The sequence below is a fragment of the Plodia interpunctella genome, chromosome 20 (assembly GCF_027563975.2).
Source record: "Plodia interpunctella isolate USDA-ARS_2022_Savannah chromosome 20, ilPloInte3.2, whole genome shotgun sequence".
Taxonomy (NCBI): domain Eukaryota; kingdom Metazoa; phylum Arthropoda; class Insecta; order Lepidoptera; family Pyralidae; genus Plodia; species Plodia interpunctella.
In genome coordinates this window covers 1,925,681-1,948,874 of record NC_071313.1, presented here as the reverse complement: position 1 = coordinate 1,948,874, position 23,194 = coordinate 1,925,681, and the positions used below count along the sequence as shown (strand labels likewise).

General features: G+C 34.5%; 1 protein-coding gene across 30 annotated transcripts in view; it reads left to right on the top strand.

Annotated features, from left to right (window-relative positions):
• The window catches only part of brat (brain tumor), a 357,328-nt gene that overhangs the window by 287,662 nt on the left and 46,472 nt on the right, over positions 1-23,194 (top strand). For 4 of the 30 annotated variants that reach the window (XM_053760356.1, XM_053760354.2, XM_064436623.1 and 1 more), the window contains one exon: positions 3,680-3,754. The exons of 25 other annotated variants lie outside the window; for them this stretch is intronic. Coding sequence is in view for 1 of the 5 variants with exons in the window: in XM_053760332.1 (XP_053616307.1) it covers positions 14,967-14,989 (23 nt within the window). In the remaining 4 variants the exon portion in view is untranslated. Of the gene's footprint in view, positions 1-3,679; positions 3,755-14,811; positions 14,990-23,194 lie in introns of those variants that run through there. One more of the 30 variants, XM_053760332.1, reaches the window with a different exon arrangement.

Genomic DNA, 23,194 nt, shown 5'->3' with positions numbered 1-23,194 from the left:
CTTACTTCTTATGTTTATTGTTAGCATGAAATTTATTGTCCTTTATACAACCCTTGTTAAAATAAACAGGATCCGAACATATTATACGATACGATATAATGATATATTCGTGTATTTTGGAATAAATTGGAGCAGAATACCGACGTGTTAGTTTTTATTTTATTTATGGTTTCAATAAACATTTACCAACTAACTGGGGTCAACATGTTACGATATCAGTCGGATTATGTATTTAATTGAATACATGTTTCGGAAAATATTGAAATATCCACTATATTTACATAAATTGTTTACTTTTATATTCATACATAACTGTTACCCGCGGGAATATTTATCTTTCCGGTATCTAAGGTACCCTATGTCCTACATACTTCAAACAACGTGAAGATATAACATACAAACTTACTTTCGCCTTTATAATATTAGTTAGGATGCAATAAAATATTAATTGATTGTTTTTATGTTTATTAAATGTTACTGAGCATACGCCTTCCGTCGAGGCGAAAAGGGGTTGAAATTATGATAATTCTTACTGAATCTGTGCGATAGATAAGAGTCGCGGCGCTTAAACTTTTAAAACTCACGACATTTCTATCTAACATGCGAGCATATGGGTATCTGGGTCTCGAAAATCGCAGATAAATTTAACCCCCTAAACTGTCAAAAGTCGATAATTTCTCTTCAAAATACAGCAGCCATATTGTAGCCATGCTCGCACTTGAGACAAATAATCGCGGTCTAAGATAAGATGACAGGTCGATTGCAAAATTTATACCAATGTATAAAACCCCATGTTTGCAACTTTAGAACACGGGAAGTGCGATAAAATGCGCTAACCATGTTCCCCGCTCTTCTGTTTTCCGACGCTCACCGGCTGAGGAGGGAAAACGCTCAGATAAGAAAACCTACTTGGATTCTCGTATATCCATTACAAATAAATTTGGTTATGTCAAACCGTATTAAAGTTTACACTTAAACCTTCCTCAGGTCACTATCTATTGAAAATACCCGCATTAACATCCTTTGCGGAGTTTGAAAGATCTAAGCGTAAATAGAGACAGACAGCGGGAAGCGACTTTGTTTTAGGCTAATGTAGTAATTAAAACTCTTGTATCGTATGACAAGATCCTTTTTATTAGCCGAAGTTAATATTTCACTATACGTCTACTTAATCAGAAAAATCTCCACGTCCCCAATAATTGACATTACAAGCTGAAAAGGAACGTTACACAGTGATCTATTAACGGATAAAGTCCCGACAAAATAACGCTTATTTCGCGATAATCCCTAAATCAGTCCCTTCTATCCCTGTTTGAGACGTTCCAAAAACAAACACTTGGCAGGCTATAGACAAAATTCTATTCATTCCGTTTCATCCCAACAGCCATTCGAGTTTCAAATAACGTATTCCTTTTTCGAAGCACTCAACATGGCGAGATAAGGCATTTCTTTGTCTATGGTAACAGGAGCATCTTGTCTTTCGTAATCTGTTTTTAGAATGAATATCTTGGGTAAGACTTCGAAGTTTCCAAGTGAAAATTGTTTCGCATAAGTAATGTCTATGGATTTTGAGTTTAAGATTAAAATGACGTGAAAAGTAATCAACTTTACACCTTTTGATGATTAAACCTGCACGTTTATGACACTAAAAAACTAATAAAGCCATTAATAAAGCAATTTTCATTATGGTACCAATGTTATCGAAACAGTTTCGTCCGTTAAAAGTTTCACGTGTAAATAAACGTCAAATTTTATATGCGTGCATTGAATTCACAAAAATTGAATTTTACATGTTAAATTTTTGAGATAATTAATCCGTGCCATTAGAATATTTATACAGTACAATAAAAATTAGTTACACAATTTATTACACAGTATATTAATTAATAATCTATTCATTAATAAAAATGAAGCTTTCATTTTTCTTGCCGAGATCATCCTGGATGGAGTTAATAAAAAAGATCTACAATCAAGCCGCGCGGGAACTGAAAGGCTACGATTTTTTCTAGAATTCCCGAAAATGTGTGTCTCGTTTTCCTACATTTTCGACTGTGTTTGCGGTTACGCCCGAAACCGACCATTGACGGTTCTCAAATGGATTCTAGAACAAATAATTTGCGGCTTTTCAACCGCGACTCGATACTGAATTTCGTTTATTAATACCGAATTTAATTTTGAACGGTTCCGATTTAAATGTCAATAAAATAATTATTTAAATGCCAACAAAATTATTACTGTGCATTTGTATAATTGACTGTTTCCACAAAATGTGCTGATTTTGATTCGGTTTTCATATAGTCATGATTTTAGTATTATTTTTACTAGCTTTTGCCGGGTGTTTTACCCGCCGCAGACTGTTATATTTACGGTCAACTACATCTATTCCTAGTTTCATCAAAATCGGGCCTTGAAAGCGCCATAGACAGACAAAAATTAGACTTTTTCGCATATATAATATTGCGTATTAGCGGCAAATATTCCGAAAATCGAAAGAATTTATTTGTATGGGTTTGCAACATTTAAAGTTTCATACATAAATTTCTTCCCTATCCCACTGTTGGGCAAACACATTTAGCTTCCATAGTTATCCATAAGTAGTTCTTATTTTCCTTTTCAATTTTCACACGAGATATCACCTGTCGATAGAACCAACACAAGCTTTTGATAAATTCCAAATTGTTTTTATTTCTCATAAAATCGGTTTAATCTTGCATTTAATTATCCGAATACATTATTCATTTTCATAAATTCTGTTAACACAATGCAAATTAACGTATAAAGTGCAAATATGGTTTAATTAATATCCATAGTCGAGACTCATTAGCATAAGGTCCTCAGACCAAACTTTGAGGTTATGAGACAATATTGAAGGAACTATATGTATTATGAACTTCATGTACAGTCACCAGCACATCAATCTACCTAAATACATTGAAAAATCGCCGCTATTGCGACAGCCATACCATACCCCCTTATAAGTAAAAACGTTATCTTCTGATTAGCCTCGGAATAGTTATTCCTTGTATTGTCTCGTTCTTTCAATGTCAAATACTGACAAGAGAGAGAGGGACAACACAAAGAAAAACTACTCTAAGCCCAATCAGAGAACAAAATTTTTATTGATAGAGCGGTAAATGTCTTAGAGCCTGACTCGACCGAAGCTGTGCTGTGCGGAGCTGAGTTTCAAGAAAATTGTTTTTGACCTAGCGAGCGAGGTTTACAATTCAACTTGGAGCAAAATTACATTGTATGTATGTTTGTAATGCGATGACTTTCGAACCGTTGGTCTGATTTTGATGAAATTTAAAAGGTATGTTAGATCTGTCAATAGAATTTTTAAGTTCGTGGGGCATCAAAATCGGTTGAGTAGTTTTTGAAATGTTCACAATTTACAAAAAAAAACTAATCAAAAATTTATTGTGTTCGCTCAAAATCGGTTAAGTCGTTTTTGATGTGTGGTTCCTGATTCCTCAGGATTGTACACCTAAACCTTCTTTCTTTTCTTTTCTTTTTTTTTTCTTCTTTCAATTAATTATGATTTTACGCGAGCGAAGCCGGGACGGGCCGCTAGTATTGAATAAGGCCCTTCTGAATGCTAAAAGGGTCCATTGTATAACCGTCGACCGTTTTGTGTCATTGTTATTTTAATACGCAATTAATTCATTGTTTTTTTTTTCAGGTAAGTACCATTGAAAATTCTGATTTCTGAGGAGCTGTTAGTATCGACATTTTCGCATACAAGAATTGGGTTCAGGTAGGAATGATTCAATTTTGTAAGTATAAAAGTAAGATTACGACAGACGGGGTCTCGGGTGCCATTGAAATCGGTGCTCAAATTGGAACATGACCGAAGTTTTACCAGTGGACGGACGACGCGCGGCATCCCTTACTGCATAATCAGATGATAATTTCCCAAGGTAAAAAATTGTGCTAGTAGTTTGTAGCTTTGGTAAATATTATTTAATTTAGAATATGACGTGAAAAAGTTGGTCTGTGAAGGTCTAATTTCTGAAATCGTGATTGGGATTATCAGGATACACTTTTCGCAGTGACAGACGCTGACAACCAATCACAATGTAGCATGATTGTAAGCTAAAAACTTAATGAACTACTTCATTTACAACGAACCCAATAAATGGGCGAATTTTCGAGCGTTTCGACCGCCGTCATTCTCTTCATAGTCGTATTCCTCATGGCTGGGGGTCGTGGTCATTATCTGGAATAAAACACACACAACAACTTTCTTGGCATTATTAATGCAGTGGTTTGCCATTGCCTTCTCCATTTCACACACAAGTTGATAATACCAGTGTGTAGGTTTCCTCACGATGTTTTCCTTCACCGGAAGCAAGTGGTCTATGAAAACTACTATACATGAGTCAGATTGGTTTACAAACTCATGTGGCACGAATAGGATTCGAACCTGGGACCCTTCGATCCACAGCCGGGCGTCTTAACCATTACACCATCACAGCTTCATTACCCTTCTTCAAATTTCAACAAAGACAAGAAACTTTTTAGTATCATAATTTATAAATAATAACCTGTGTTGAGGGTAGTTTGTAAATTTAAATAACATTTGATTGTTAAGATTTTAGAATGGGTCTATTTTGAAGGAACGTAATGACGGCGGCCAAAACGCTCGAAAATTCAGCCAACTGGCGGTTTCCGTCTTCGCTCGAGTAAAATCATAATAAATTATACATCAAAACCTTCCCCAAGAACCACGCTATATACAAAACTAGTTTATTTATTAGACAAATAAAAAAAAACCCCGACTTTCAATAGAAATAAAGAAATAATATTTGGTACAAAATAACATTACAAAAACAGAAACATTAGGTAAATCCTATAACAATTTTGTGCACCAAAATGGTCCCCCCTCAGCATTTGTCGTGGTCCACAACGCTGGTCTTCCGTGTGCACCATGATAAGGAAATAAAATAAATACAATAATAATAAAATAAAAAATACACAGTGGCCGCGCTACTGCACTAAATATTCCCAGTTTGACAATAATAATGCAAAAATTCATCAATTTAAAAATTAGGGAATAGAAGCTACAATATTCCAAGTATCCAAGGAACCTACGATACGATAAGTTGATTGCATCAGAATCGGGCCTCAGGTTAATGCAATGCAATACCAAACAGATCTCAGTGCAATCAAATTATTACGGATTAATGGGAGCGTTCTAATTAATATTTCGATTGGATGTTGAACAATTGAACATTGGGAATGCATAAGCCGCATCAGTGTACGCATAGGATGCCGCGGACAGCGCCCTCTAGCGAGGGGCGCACTCGCCGTAGGGTTGCCACTAGGGTAGTTTTTGATCAATCAATAATTATTTTTTTAATGACGATGATGATGGATACCGGCGACCTCCGGCGTCGAAGGGGCGAACTCGTCATAGGGTTGGCAATGAGTAATTTTTTTTTTGCTGATGAGTATTTCTATGATCAACAATTGCTGATTAATATAATAACTGTGATGTCTATGTTTACTAGCGCCTTCTGTTGTGTTAGGACTAAACGATACTTATTTAAAAATTGCTGACAAAATCCCAGGTTTTGATTTATAGCTGCGTCTAGCCGCACATTTTTACTAATTTCTCTTATTCCTTTGGCATAATTATTCGTCAAGATCATTTTGTACTTTTGCTATGAAATAAAAAAGATTTATAAAAAGGCGATAGTGACGCTAGTGTGTCTAGTTAAAGGCTTTAAATTACGATACAAATTTCAATCTTAACCACATTAAAAGCGATTGCTTTTTGTTGACCAACTTACAACATCAACATTAACATCCTTCTTTTTCTTACAACTGGGAATAGGCTACTCTTAATGAACGCCATCCTTCGCTGACTTATAGTTCGAATCAAATTTGTGAGTAATCTCGTTTAGTGACAGCCCTACCAGGGACGCAGAGCAGCCGAGGGGGTAGGAAGTGACGAGATCTCCCGCCGCGTCGCCATGGCAACCGCCGTGTTTACCACGACATATCGATCGCCGGCTGCGTTGCTGTTTACACCAACATTGGTATAGGTTTTGGAGTTCACTGACTCTTGGACCATAGGAAGTTGGACAATGGGACAAATCTACGATAAATGGACAATATTATAGTCATGTTTAATGTCGCAGACAAACTAGAAAAAGCAACTTGTTGATGATAGCTCAAAGTTTGTTTTACCTGTTTTAACGTTTTTGTATGCCTGACCATACTATGTATATGTATATTGACCTTGAGTAGGGTTGACAGTAGTTTGGGCTGGAGAGACATCGGGAAAATAATTAATAAAGGTTACAGAATCAGCTTGTTTAGAAATCAATTTATGAATAATCCTCTGCATGTCTAATCTGTGGCAGTTATGTGTCAGTGGTGTCGGAGCAACTTCACTATTTAACAGTCAAAATGTACTCTTACTGTAATATTTACTACTATTATAAAGAGGTAAGCGTTTGTGAGTTTGTATGTTTGAGCCCGGTAATCTACGAAACTAACGAACCGATTTCAAAAATTCTTTCACTATTAGAAAGGTACATTATCCAAGATTGCTATTGGCTATATTTTATCTCAAAATTCCCACGGGAGCGAAGCCCCGGGCAACATCTATGAATTAAGTGGTTTTATTATTTTAATATTATTATATATTTTTAATTATATGGCGTGAAAACCTGTAGTTAATATAATTTGGGCTAGTAGTTAGTAGAGTATGTTTTATAATATATGTAAAGGAAGCATATTTTTTTGTTAGAAAATTGTACCATAGCGCAATATGCGCTTGTTGCAACCCCATTTTCTTATCGACAGGATGCACTGCTGCACCAGCACATTTTCCTCTACTACGAACTAAATCACCGAGTTTTGCGATAACGTAACAAAACCCAAAAACTTTTCGGGAAAGACCGTTGGAAAAGTAGACCGACCGGGAAAGTAGGTAAACATTTTAAACAAGTACAGTCAACAGCACGTCAAGTTACCCTCCATGAAGCTCTATGGCGCGATAATAGCGGCGAGTTTGCAATGAATTTGGATAGTTTGATGTGCCGTTAACTGTACTGAAGTAGAAGAAAACAAGATTTTTTTTCTACAAAAATGTTTGTTTGTAATAATTTGTAATAACTTTAATACAAGATAGATACATTGTACAACGGCGGACTTATCCCATGTAGGGATCTCTTACAGTCATAACATATGCAAGCTAAATATTTCCAATTAAATTAATTGAGAATTGATATAAACAGGCTTACATAACTTTCACCCACTTATATGACTAAACAAAGAAACAATTTATGAAAACTCATGTTTACGCAATAAAACTTCTTTCCATATATTTCCACGAATAATTTGATCACAAAGTTTATGTTCCGTATTGTTCTTTTTATTAGATTGTAACCGAAAATTTGCAATCACTGTCTCAAATTTGGACATAGCAGAAGAATCACGTTTACAATAAGGTAGTTGCCAAGGTCAGATAATTGTAAAAAATATGTATAATCTAGATGAAATTGATGTATTTAGGATCATTATGATAATTCATAGACTGTAACAATGCAGCTGGATTTAAATACGAAGATTTAAAGTTGGTTGGAAAGTCCTTTTTCAAAAAGTATGAAATTATAAAAATAAATTTAACCATCATAAATAACAAAAAAATTGTAACAACTTTTATTAAGAAATCATCACCATAAACGTAATATTTAATGTAGCTGTCGAACGAACATATCTTTCTTCGCGAACATTTTCGCACGTTGTGACGTCACTTGTTCGTGTTATTTAGTATGGAGCGTTTGGACGAGTGAGAGAGACTAAAATATGTGATTTTATTTTTGTCATATCTTTGAAAGTATTGTCATTATCACAGTATTTTTTCACTGGTGTTTCTAATGATATAAGAGCCTTCGAATAGTCATAAAAAAAATTGGTGACTAGCCTATACTTGTTGAAAAACTGTATGATTTTATTCTTCTCATTTAAGAGTCTTGTCGATGGAGTATTCGCGTACAGGAGATCCCACTATTACATAGCATAGCAATTCATTTCTTACTAGCGGCTCGTCCCGGCTTCGCTTGGATAAAACCATATTAAATTATAAACTTAAATCTTATTCCGGAATCACACTGTGGTGGAAACCGTACAAAAATCAGCCTAGTAATTTTTGAGCTTATTGCGTTCATACATACAGTCAGACGCGACTTCTTTTTATAATATTGTAAGAATTTAAACTTAACATCATTATAAAAATGCTGCTTGTTGCAGTTGTGAAGGACTTCTTTTTTATAGTTCTTCAATTCTGTAGCATTTATAATTTGCGACTGTGTGAATTTCCGGCACGCTATGTCAGAAATGTCGTGATAAACTGAATTCCCGCCCTTTTCCTAACGCCTATTGTTTTGTTGTTACAAAAGAGTCCTTTCAACAATACAATATCGTTTACCCTTAAAAAAATAAAAGTTAAAGCTCAAAAATTGGTATTGTCGATTTGATTTCCATCACATAATTTCGTCATTGCCGAAATATATGGGTGTAGGTGTGACGAAGTAACATTATGTCTAATTAATGCATGTACTGGCGTGTATGCGGCAAATTGACAGTGACAATCTAACGAAGTTCCATAATCAAACTTATCAACTCGAAACATTCAAATTGAACAATAGTTCTTATTTTTCGAAATTCGAAATGTAAAAAAAGCAAAGGTTTTTATTTTTTTGTTGCTTTTACCTCCGATTCTGGAATTATTATATAATCTATGCTACGATGTACAAAGGTCTTTCTACCGATTTAAGAAATGCTAGCTTGATGTCGTCAAGTATGATATTATGCATGCCAATGGTCTGACAGACAGACAAACGATGCTCAAGACCGAACGAAGTACGGGAGAAAAATTTTAAAAGCTAGTATTTGATTCCAACCTCTTATGTCGTTTGGAAGCAACCGGAAAAACAATAAGTGAAGAGAGAGGGACCTTATATTAAATTTGAATAAATTATACATAATGCCCTTTAATCAAATTGACGACACAATAATTCCCGTACAGTCTACAACGACAGATATTTTATATAGAGAATGAATGAATGAATGAATGAAATAAAAAAAACATGAATTAATTTGTACATATTATTTGATTTATACCGTCCACTAGTTTAGTTGTTTTACTATGTTCTACTTACTGACTTACAAACTTTTAAAAACCTGAATCAATCTGTACAACATTTGTTCAGTTGATTTCAATGTATTAAATGATATATGTATTGTGTACTTATGGTAGGGCTATTTAGAATCCACGATACATGTTCGTGTATGTAATATATTAATCGATTTAAATTTCAATATTAAGCTTTTTATGCGGACTGTACCCCGTTAGTTGAAGATCGCGTGTCGTCCATCTTTTTTAATTTAAATAATTGTTTTGTCAATCAGAAAAGATTTATTTTCTCTCTTTGTATTTCGTACAACACGCGAAATATCGAGTAATCGTTTTAATTATTCGATTAATATTACAATTTGTACGAACTGAGCTGTAACTTTTAACGTATTTTGATATCGCGTGCCGTGGTAGTTAGCGCTGTTACGATGTCGTGTAATTATATGAGAGTTATGAAATTTGAAGAACTGATTACATATTTGATTGAGCTTTTAGTACATGAATGACTTAATAAAAATTCACTTACCATTTTAACCACATAATAATTATTATTATGTGGTGGCACTTAGCACATCCACCATTGAGAAATCTATACTATACTATTAATATAAAGAGGAGTTTGTGTGTTTAAGGCGGGTAATCGCCGTAAATACTGAACCGACTTCAAAAATTCTTTATCATTAGAATGGTACATTATCCAAGATTGCTATATTTTATCTCAAAATTCCCACGGGATCGAAGCCCCGGGCAACATCTAGTATTAGATTAAATAATAAAAAAATGCCCTCAAAAAAGCCTGTGACACTTTTACTTCTAAATTTATGCTTTAACTGAACAGGATATAAAAGTGTCCGCAATTTTATAAACCATTCTTCTGAGAGAAAAATACCCGCAGGAAATTCTATTTAACACAAAAAATAAAAGACAATCAATATTTACAAAGCAATTCTTTCATGCCATTGGTTCACCAACGCGATACTCGTATTCAAATTTCGAATTCGAACATTCCGTTCATTGTGAGGGAACAAATTGCATTTTGACACGAAAATAAACCGATTTTTGTATTTTACGTATTTACTCATTCAATTGCGTTCGAATTTTGAACGAAGCTCAATATTTTATTGATATATCGAGCGAGGACGAAATTAAATTCGTCACGCTACATGCTTTCGATTTTCGATCTTGAAAAAAAAAATTACGTTGAAAATGAATTATTATTTTATGACATTGTACGTGTAATATCAAAGTCGAGTGAATTAAATATTCACAATCATGTGTAACCCACAACGTTTTCCACCTCAGAGTTGTCGTAACCTCGACATCCTTTGCTGGCAATCGATAACGATGCAAAGAATCGAGTTACAGTCATCGATATCGATGCGGGTAACCCAACACTTAACGGAAGGACTTGCGAATGTAATCGCCTTATATTTTCGTCTTGTGGACAATCCTGATAAAATATTTAATGTAACTAATTACTAACTCAAAGCTAACTCTTGACTAAACAAAGGAACTAGATCACTTTTATTTGTAAGATGGTGAAAAAAATAGTACATGCTTTCAAATAATACTTTTGTATCAGTTTTCTCAAACTCTTAAACGATAATAAAGTACGTAATTTATTGGCCGTCGGTGGTCAAAACGCAATAATATTTAATCGTGATTAAGTAACGAACTGACGAATGTCACACATTTAGTTTTCTCATCAACAGCCATTTAAACGTCCCCACAGCTAGGGCACAGGTCTTCCATGCGGATGAATAAGGAGTCATGACCCACCACGCGGGCCCATTGCGGATTGCCGGTTCTTTAATCTACATTTTATCGATCTATACGTATAAATCTCTTGCGTTACTAAGTGACTGACTGACAGACAACGTACAGCAAAAGAAAGCTGAAATTTGGTGTGTAGGTTCCTAGGACAGTGCAGGGGAGCACTAACAAGGGATTTTCTGAAATTCCCACGGGAAACGGATTTTTATTCACATACGAAGTTGTGGGTAAAAGCTAGTACGTTATATGTCACTATTTCAATGAAAAGAGCAACTAAAAGATCTGAAGCGAAACGAAGGACGACGAAAGAACCCGAGTGACGTTACTAGTCCACCGCCCGCTTATCTTATTGTTGACTTTAGTACTTAGATTGCAGCGTGTGTGGTCAAGCAAACAACAAAACCTCCATTATGTCCGTTGAACCGACCATTACTGTTTAAAAGTAGTGCGTTGACTTGTTACCTTGTCCTAGGTGAGCGGCGGACGCTGCACGACGCAGTGCGACGCTACGCACATGTTAGTGATTACAGCGACAACCAACAACACAGGCTAATAGCAAATTATATGAATCATATGAAATCATATGAATTAATGATAATATATTTAAATTAAAATCGGTACTTACTAAAGCAGTTGTTCAGTATAAAAATAATACGTATCTCACTTTCCCTCCCGATCAGAAAGTCTAAGTAGTAAAACGTCCAACAAAGCGAAACGTCTAATGAGCAATCTGCCTAGCTAGCTAATCGCCTGTGTAGCAAAACTTCTAACTATCAAGAAGTCTGTAAAACAAAACGCCTATTTAGGAAATCGACAGTTTTCATTATGTAGGTACACTTTAACTTACATCAGGCATGCAAAATACAAAATCAAATACAATCACTAAACCAATATATAATAACAATTATTTATCTCAACCTAACAAATGTACCTAAATATTAACTTTTCATAAAAAATATCATCACCTACCATATATAAGTATCATCCATATATCACTTAACATTTATGTTATGGGAATATCGCGTTGTACCGCTTATGTCGCTCACCTAGGACGCGGTTACTCATCGGTTTCAACTTTGAGTACGTGTTGTGTAGTAGTTACACCATCTGTTGGCTCTTGATCAAACTTCATTTGTATAGTTTCCCGCGTCAGTTCCGCCATTGATTTGACAACAAAATTTGGAAATTACGACAATAGATAATAATTTTTTTCACTTGATTACTTGAAACTTGAAGACTCATTTTCATAATTTTATTATTCATGTTAAAAATGTAGAAATAAACACACTCAAGTGTTTGTTTTTAACTAAACCAAAGTAAAAAACTTGAGCGGAAATAATAGGATAGAACACGTTTTTATTAATTCATCAATACGGCGTAAGATTAAGTGATAAGTCTGAGCGTTTTCCCGGTTCCTTCCTCAGCCGCAGAGAGTAGATGTCAAGGTCCGTTTTCCAACTTTTTCTCATGGTCTCCGACATTCTTATTTGCTAGACCATTGGCACTACACATATTATCCATGACAACATTAAAACTTTTTGTGAGAAATATTTATTCGGTTTCGAGACTCGATTTACACGAGTATTAGAAAACTCGAGGAAATTCGCAAGTTCTCATACGTACCTCAGCCGGAAATAACTCGGGAGACGGAGTGCAGAAGCGTATGCATTTTATCCAGTTTACTGAATGATTCCTTCCTAGAATGTATCGTTCACTCTGTGAAATGTGTTCAAATATTATATTTTACTTTGGAATAAATAAAAATATTATTTTGTGTCACATAGTATGACTGTGAAGGAAAAATCTGACCAATTTGGCACTAGCATATGTCCAAATAAGTCCATAGACCGAGCTTCAATAAGGAACATTTTTTTATGAAACACCAAGTTATGTTTTTTACAGAACTGAATTCCTTTGAAATTTACTTGTGTTTTATTTTTTTTAATTGAGCGTCATTTTTTGGTCTCCGTATAGGTACTGAAAGATTGAGAAGCTCAGTTCTGAATGATACAATCACCTGACACACAAAGGTCACCGACCTGTCATTGACCCCGTGCTGTATGGTCGGTTTAGGTATTTATAGGTAATTGCATATCCTGCCTACCTCAACATGTCGCCACATATGACAGGTGGTTCGTATGCAACCCGCGTATCATATACTTACATTGTTTTACGATCACAAACTGAGCAATTTTAAACTCTATTTCCTACGTAATACAATTGCAATTCCTGGGAAATATTAACATTTTCTGCTTGAAAATACATTTTTTCTTTTAGCACCAGATGTAGACTTAATCAGAATAATTAGTGTAAAAAATCCTCGGACATCTGCAAAAATCTGCAGTCGTTTGTTTTTTATTAAATTAATTTGCATCTTAAGATTTCTTTGAGTTGTTTCACGATTCCTTTGCTTAGTAACAGTATATAATGTATTAAAACTCCAATGAAAACTAGAAAAACCCGGCTTGAAATTATTTTTATGATATCAAATTACGAATTACCCATGAATAACTGTGAAACTTCAATTAAATATTTACACAAACCGATGAAAATAAAAACGCAGTTCAACTTTTTGTCACTCGTAAATTCCATGGAAAAAACTTCATTCCAATTTGTTCCTCACTAATTAATATTAATTACTTTCTCTTGTAACAATACAGAATTAACCGTTGAAAAAATCGATTGATCATGACAAAAACGATCATTATTTAACGTACACCCCTAACGCACACACCCACGTCCACGATTTGTACTGACGCACACACATGCAACGGAATCGTTTGTATGTATGCGTAGGGACGGCAGCTGCAGAACTTGGGGCAAGTGGTTTCCAAACTTTTATTATTAACTGTCTAGGACCCCGACGGCGCTCGCCAAATTAAATCAAATCGAGTCTAGCCGCTTTAGTTAGGCATTTGTTCAACTTAAATGTACTTTTATTTTTCTTCTCTAATGTAATTGTTCGCTAATTAATAAACTTCGCTTTGAAATTTGCCAAATTGTTAATAATATTGATGTGGAAATTGTTCTTCAAAAGTCTAGACAAAAGCAATTTATTTCGTCAATTATCTGTTTTCAACAGATTATATAGTTAATGGTTATCCAATTTAATTTTCTCAATTTATTTAAATAATCATTAACGAGAATAAAATTTATTGGATATTAAATAGATTAAAATTAATGTCTTCTAAAATGTCATTGAACCTATAAAAACTTTTGATGTTGATGGATGTTCACAAATATGGCAATAGAATAATTAAAAGTGTGAATCAGAACTGAGCCAGCCAATGATAAATCTGGCGAACAAAATAAGTTTCCACAGAAACTCGTTGGTATAATTTTCTAACAAGCATTATAAAACTAAGGACAATGAACGGAACTTGATAACCTTGGAAACATGATACTAATTGAAAAAAAAAACGACTAAAACCCGAAGTGATTTGATAAGCTAAAATGAGATCATATTTTTAAATATTACCCACTCTTTTTACAAGCGTTTATTTTTTATTCAGTCTAGCTAGATTTTTTTTTATTTGTAGCCATGTTTAAGAAAAAGTTTTTGTTTTTGTTTAACCGAAATTTTCATACGAATGACAGTGTTATTTAGTTTTAAACGAATTTATTTCCTAGTTAAAACAAAAAATAAATTGAATTTTACAAGATAATGGTTATTAAATGATGTTCATTATTTTTTGTGTAACCAAATTACAAAAATAATAATTATATTATTTATTTAACTTCGTCGAAAAAAAAAGCGATGCACTTTTCAGTTTGGGAACCATTTGGTCGATATTATTTGAAGGGGTCTTTTTTTGTTACTCATCTCGCAACGTACGCGTGGTAGGGCGCTGCCACTTAGACATTTTTCCAAACTTGTGACCCTCAGTTGTGTTCATGCCGTTCCGACGGACGGACGTGTTTTCCCGCCCTCAAAGTTCTAGTCATTGTGTCCAAAATTCTAGTATTACGGACTAGTGTTTAATCTGTGCCACTTTTAGTGTTTACTTGTAGCTAGCTATAAAGAAGATTTGTTTTTTTTTTTTTAATGAACGGATTTGGCTTGCTTTGGTAAGTTGTTGCTGCTTCCGAAATGCCGGTTGGTTATTTTTTTTTATTGACGTGATATTTATATGTTTTTTTTTTAGTTTACGAATATCGAGACCTGTTGTTATGTAATTCCTATTTTAAAGCGGTTGTTTTTTAGTGCTTTTGGAGCTACAGGTCTTCGTTGCGTTCGGTACAATGGAGCTTTTGTAATTCATTCATTTCTTGGAAGGCATTATTTATAAAATCTTTTGCATTAAAGAATTATTCAATATATATATAGGTAGGTTTATATTTAACTAGGTGCGCCACGGGGCTTCGCACCCGTGGTAATTTCGGGATAAAAAGTATTCTATGTCTTATTCCAGGTTATATTCTACCCGTGTCCTAAGTTTTATAACAATTGTCCAGTAGATTTTGCGCGAGAAAGTAACAAATAAACATACATACACACAAACTTTCGCATTTATAATATTAATAGGTCATGAGCCATAATAATTAAAAGTATGTTATTTGCCCTTACTTAAATACAACACACGTTTATATTGAGAATAATATTTTAAACTTTAGTAAAATTTATTTATATCAAGGCGCAGATAAAATAAAATCTTTTCGTATTATTATTTTCATCAGTTTAAAATCCGATCGCTTCACGATTCTGTTTTGTCATCATTTCTACCAATAAATCGTGGATAGAATATATAGCAGAAGCCATCAAAAGCGTTGTAGTCGCTTTGGCATAACCGTCAATTCGTCACAAAAACCTTCTTAAGTATGGCGAGTTAACTATCGACGATTGGAAATTACAAATGTGCGGTAAATTGACTGTGACAAATCGACATGAACACGCTTCAAAATTTGTAAATGTTTGTTTTCCCAATTCTAAGTAAATCTTTGCTAAAACACAGGTAATCCAACAAAACGGTAGTGGAGATTTCTGTACACAAGCTTAATTCAATCGCAACATTGTGTGTTTGTTTGCATGCCGGGATCTCGGAGACTGCCCGAGGAAGCCCCTAACAATATGCCACTCCGCTACCTTTCACAGAAATTGTCTTTCAGCTCTGAAGCTAGGGTTGTCAACATAGCAAAGCTTTTCCAGATTTATGAATTACGTTAGTATTAATCTGTGACATTAGCATCAGTCATATTTAAATTTTTTTAGGTCTTTCAATGAGCTTTATATTATTTATTTTTATAAAATTAACTACACATACACACTTAAGCTATTTGTTAAAATTAAAAATTAAAACTAGAATAATAAATTAATTTAAATAAAAAATTGACACTAAAATGGTAAATGAGTGATAGTATCTATTTTACATCTGTAATTTTACTTACAAAAAAAGAATTAATAACGGAATAAAACAAATCTAATGTATCAATCAAAACACGGTTTCAATTCAAATTATTCGTATACGCTTTAACATAGCAATTTTTTCTTCTTTATAGTTTTACGACAAATTATGACCCCAATACGTGCAATCTTTCGTAAATTTTTAGGTGGGTGGTAACCCTAAATGTGCTTTAGCGAACAAGGTAAAGGAATAGTCACGTACAATCGAATGCAATTAAATTTGACCAAGCCGCAGTCCCTTGAAGCTCGGGGCAACAATTTGAGACATATTTTTAAGAAAAATTCAAATACTTTTTAGAACATCCACTTTTATAATCTTATGTCTGTGGGAATAAAATTTAATACTGCTTCATTTTCCCCACTTAAATTTTCTTGTTAAATCATATCGATGAATCAGTCACGTAGTTGTCCCGATTAAGACAAACCGGAGCGAGGCGACGCGCCGCGATATTTTTTTTTAAATGTATGGATGAATATGTCCGAGTGCTGTATTCATTCATTCAACATTTACGAACATCTTTCCTGTTGGTTCTTTTCATCTCTTTCTATCCTCATCCATCGTTTTGACCTCCCTGTACGACCTCAATCTTGGCTCCCTTCTTTATTTGTTCCATAGAAGCCCTTCTTGGCTTTCTGTTTCCTATTTTCGCTTCTGTTTTGCCTTCTATTGGGTTTTTAATATGTTATCATGTCGCACAACGTGGCCAAACATTTTTTCACCCCTCAGCTCTTCCTAACCTTTAGTCCCATACATTTTTCTCGTCCCTTCGCATCGTGCTGCTTAATTTCAATGAGAACAACGAAGTTGAGGATCTTGATCTTAAAAACCATAGATAAAATAAGGGTGTTTTTCTTTTATCTGTGTTAAAAACCCTACAAAATTATAGATATTAGTAAAGTAGTAAGTCATGCATGATGTTTATTGCTTTTCACCAGTAATATAAAACAGTAATAATTTCATATAAGCGTTTCGATGAAATTCTACACAAGCAGAGTTAGCGAACCCTTTTTAAGTAGAACTGATTGAAAAAAAAATACATATCCTGTAATTTTTACGGACGCATCCACAGTCGAGTCAGTATAATCGTGTGAATTCCTCCAATAAGCTTCAGCATCAGAAAACAAACGGCCCTTAACGATTCAGAGGCGAATTCCGAATTTCGTAGTAGTGCTCCATCACACGATTGTTCAAATAGTTATTAGTCCCAGTTCCTGGAGTATGGACGTGAGAAAAGCGAGGAGCGGACATTACTGAAACAGATTTCCACGAAGTTAATCGAATTCGGTTTCTTCTTTTGAGTTCTCAGGTCACTCTAATAGAAGTTTTTATTGTGGTACCCGATCTTTGAAATTCAAAATTCATTAACTTAGGATGATATACATCACTTATTGGCGTCAAAAAATTACTTGAAACTAAGTCTACTGCCGATTTTAAAGCGCAGATGAAGAAGCGACACAACACACTTCATCGCAGCGTTTTCTTCAAAGATGTTAATTAACAAATGTGGATCTTATATAAATGGTGAGGATTTATGTGTGTATGTTTGTTATTCTTTCACGCAAAGTCTATTAGGCGAAGGCGGTCGGTTTTATTTTAATACGTTCGTACGTATACTTATAAATAGTAACACATGCTTCATGTGAAATAGTTCTAGACTATTCCATACAATACCACGCGACTCTCATCAATATGTCCACGGACGCCACAACACCCGCGCTGCGGATTTGCTATTCAGATTTCAACTAACCATTCGACTTGATTTGATTAATGACTGCCTAGCCGTTGTTTCTCACTGCCTTTGTTCTGATTTATAAACTGGGCCACGTGGTATATTCTGTTTTATTACCCTGCTTAACTTAATCCTTATCGCCGTGTTCATTATTCTTTTATATTCAATTGTGTTGAAATGCTCCTTACAATTTTATCTGTGGGTCTATACAGTACAAGATAGTTTCGTTAAATGAAAACTGAGAAATACTGTTTATAAGATATAAATTGAAGAGCAAGTACTAGTAAATATATAAATAAATAAATAAATACGGACTTAAGGAATTTATCTTCTCAAAAACTTGACTGGCCTCATCTACCCTTTCGCTTTTAAGATTATTGACAGCAAAAACAGGTTTGTCGAGTCCCAGGGTATTCTTACCTGTTTTAGCTTGAGGGTTCACTCCTTTGTCTTCGAGACGTTCAGGTAGGACTGTCGTTAAATGGACACAAAAAATATGGTTCTTCCAAAGGTGTAGTGGCTCATAACTGACGCTCATGCACGAGTAGATAAAAACATCTTCAACTTAGATTCTCTAGGTAATTAATAATAGCTAAATTTAGATTCTACTCAGGTCATTACAACATAAAGTCTTAATATATTAGGACAAATCACACAGATTGAGCTAGCCCCAAATTAAGTTCGAGACTTGTGTTATGGGATACTAACTCAACGATACTATATTTTATAAGAAATACATGTATAGATAAACATCCAAGACCCGGGACAATCAGAAAAAGATCATTTTCCATCATGACCCGACCGGGGATCGAACCCGGGACCTCTCGGTTCGTTCAGTGGCAAGAACTTTACCACTGCGCCACCGAGGTCGTCAAATTAATTAATAAAAATTGGAAATAGCTTAAATATTTAATGATGATTTAGATGATAGATGAAGATCTGTATTACTTGAACGGACTTGTAACAAACAACATCGTAATGAAGAAATCGATTTAAAACAGACCATTAATCAGTTTCGATATCATCCGATAATCGCAATTCACACATTGGGAATACCGGTTATATTCCAACGAACAGTTGCCTCGTAATCGATGTTTTGAATATATTGAATTGCTATCGGGGCTATCGACCGTGTAAACGGAGCTATTTAACAGATTTCGGGGGCAAAGCCTGTCGATTAATGAGTTGGTGAAGATGTTATGTCTCACAGTTTGCATTGTATTATTAACCTGTGACTTTGCATGTAATATGTGTTCTGCTGCATTGAAGTTGTCTCATTTACATTCATATAAGTCATTTGAATCTATTTTATTTTATAACGATCTTCAAATGACATTGGATGGTATATGATACTAAACATATCACTCATAATCAGAGTGCTTACTACTTAGCTACATGGCCAATCTTCCTTATCCATCTTGTCTTGGATCATGATCGAACAACAGCAGGCCTACCATCAACTTTTACGGAACGATTCAAATGCAGCGCAGTTCAATCTGGGAACCTAAAATGAATCGCATTCATACTAAAAATTAACTCGATGGTACGAATTTGTGATGCAGATCAGTTTAGGTCTCGAAGTGGATCGCGTTAAGAGATGATGGTAAGTCCCCTGATTACATGATTGAACTAGATTCTGGATATGCTACTACTCAACGCAAAATGAGTAAGATGGTGAAACTAAGGCGTTTAAATCTATTTTCTTTCGTTATGCACATACAGAATAAAATATGATAGACAAATATGTATATTTCTAAGAAAAATATGGCTGATATTTCTCACGTAGACGAGTTTTCTGGTCATTCACCAGGTTTTTTTATATCGCGATGAGCTCACACTTGCACAATATTGAACTTCCACGAATTTTGTTTATTCACAATTTTTCCAAATACTGATTACATTAAAGGAAACATTTCTAGATGACGTTTTTACATCCGCTAAATTGTATCTCCATTTCAATAGATCAATTCAATCTTAAAAGTCATTTGGGAATAATTAATTCATATTCATAATCAAATTCTCTGAATCAATTTTAATATCCAATGATTTCGTTTCATTACACGAGCAGTGTCTTGAAATTTCAATATCGGAACTTACGAATTCTATGAAATTCAAAATACGATCCCGAGCTGTACCAAATTTATATCAATTGACAAAGGGGTCATGAGATTTTGGTTATACTAACAAGTAAAATTGACTTAGCCTAATGAATTATATAACAAATGATATTAGCCTTCAAAGTACGGGAGGCACAAGTGCCCACGACAACAAGTTACAAGCAGCAGATTAAAATACACGTCACGCATGTACTTGTAAACTCCCACAACTAATTACTAGGCTATCGAGCTCTTCTGATTAAATCAATACATCATTAAATCTTTAGACACCAGGAGAAGAGATACAACAACAGTAAAATTATCAATGTACTGAAATATGAGTGACTACTTGCGTTGTTGTGTTGCCATCAGTAAGGCAGTGGGGGAAAAAGGAGCGAATCCTCAATTACTCATCTTGCCTGGAAGACGCCACTCGCCAATTAATCAAATTAATTACGTTCATTTCCTAGCGAGAAACGTTTCTTGAATCGCCTCAAGTGGTATAATCTAGCGTATGTAGTATATTGTTATGATCACACACTTGGTATTCCTCGAAACGTGTAAAAATGGATTAGTTACAAGTTACTTTACAGTTTCGTTATATCTGTCAGTCGGTCTGTCCGCGGCGTCGTAGTTATTTTAAAATGTCTCTTTACCACATCTCCTTCTTTGAGACATACTGCTACTGTCTGTACTTCAATGATCATCATTGACTTTTGGTTCTTCAATAACATATAGTTTTATCGCCATACGCTCTAACCTTGTACCGTTAGAAATAAAAGCCCATAAAGTGAGTGTTGCGGAAATGTAATTTTGACAAGTGTGGATTTTTGATGACGTTACTTTGTCCGACCGTACTACGTCGGTTGCAGAATCATTTTGCCACTCTAAATGTGCTGTCATTTTTTTTTCCGTTCTCGTTTATTTATTATCTTGTGGATTTGCTCGCGAAATATTAAGTGGGACATCTAAAAGGATGAATTTGGTGTTTGGTTTACTAGTTTTGATTGTTTTATTTCAAGAGCTTGCGTGTGAAACGATTAATGTTATAATCCTTGTCGAACCTATAATTTCAAACTTTGAATTGTTTTATCTATCAAATGTATGTTTCCTTTGTATTCCTTTATTTATCTTCTTTTCTTAATATTCATATTTATTTGATCCGTCAAAAACATTATTAATAACAAATTTTTCATGATTTTTTCTAGCTATAGTTTCACTATATTACATGAATTTGGAAAATGTTCGGTGAAGTCTTGCCATATTGACTTTGACTGCACTCAAAACACTCAAGTTTCTATAAAATGGTTTCCACACGAGAGTATTTGCGTTCCGGTCCGTTGCAGTCCCTAAACGAATTATATTAACTTCGTTAAATCCCGATGTTGGAGCCATGTAAAGAACTAAACGGATTATGGTCCAGATAGGGAATTTATAATCTAGCTTCTGGCCTAGCTTCACTAAATGGATGTTGGAAACTAAATGTTTAGTAAAGTTACGGTTCTGTACAACATGTATATTATACTGAGTGCGAAGGGTTTTATATTCTATGTTTTTTACAGCCAATCAATCCTAGATTTTAAAATCCTGACAATTAGCCTCACCAAGTTTTAAAATCTTCCATTTGGCAGTCTTCCAAGACGGGTAGCCATTCACTGTCATCATAAATAAAAAAGTAACAATGATTCTCACGACTTGAATCTTGGTTGCAAATAACACAAATTAGTTATTCTCACAATGAACTTACTCTGCCGTTGTAAAGAAAAAATGGTGTAAGTTTAATTCAGGTATCCATGACCGTTAAACCATTAAACTATTCCTTTATTCTACCCCAAGAATTCTGTGAGAAGTCTGTGTTAGGGGTCTAAGCCCCTATTTGTCTATGACCAAGTTCACACGATCAGGTGCGTCTATTTTGAATTTCGAACAATAGAACATGGGGGCCCCGACCTGTCCTTTCGGGAATTTAAAATCTTAAGATGGCGCGCAACGTAACGGTTCCACAACCAAACATTGTTTAAGTTTTATGGTATTTTTTATTAACTATTGTTTTTTTTTTCATTTATTTATCAGATGCGATCTTTCAATGGAAACGGAAATATTTTATTTGATATTTTTCAATTGATAAATTAAAATTTATGCAAAATCACATATATAGAATCATTCGTATTGTAATTTCAAAACGAACTATACTATATTATCGTATGTATAATTGTATATATGTAGGTATGAAATATGGTTTGTGTTTATGTAATCACAGCCTTTCGTTCCTTTTTGTTCGTGCAATGCACGTCTTACAATTATGTATGAGTCGTGACATATCTCATGTAAATCGATCTATAATAAACAGACATACTGACTATATGTTGCGATGGTGTTAGGCTTTAGGATATTTTATCTTGATTTCTTTGAAGATGTATAATTCAAAATTGTAATTCAAACAGACGGGGAAAAACTTTCGCATGTTTAAGGTTAGTGTAGACATATCTGTAATTTATTTGAGATAATGATGATGACCTTGGTGGCGCAGTGGTAAAGTGCTTGCCTCTGAACCGAGAGGTCCCGGGTTCGATCCCCGGTCGGGTCATGATGGAAAATGATATTTTTCTGGTTGGCCCGGGTCTTGGATTATTATCTATATATGTATTTATTATAATATATAGTATAGTTGAGTTAGTATCCCATAACACAAGTCTCAAACTTACGTACATTGGGGCTAGCTCAATCTTATGTGATTTGTCCTAATATATGTATATGTTATTGCTTAATTATAACACTACTCTCTCACTCACTCCGTTCCATTTCCCACATATATTTATTTATTTAATGATATCTATACTTAGCTTCATCGTCACCCATGTTGACTGACTGCATGTTGACACCCAGACTGGTGCAACCCACCCTGGGTTGCACCAGTCTACTTGACGTAAACTTTAACCCGCGCGCCGCTGACGTTTTGATAAATTGGCGTACTTTGCATTTTTCGGTGCAGTTTAACTAGTGTAGTTGACTAGTGTAACCAAGTCTTAGAGTTTAGACTAACAAA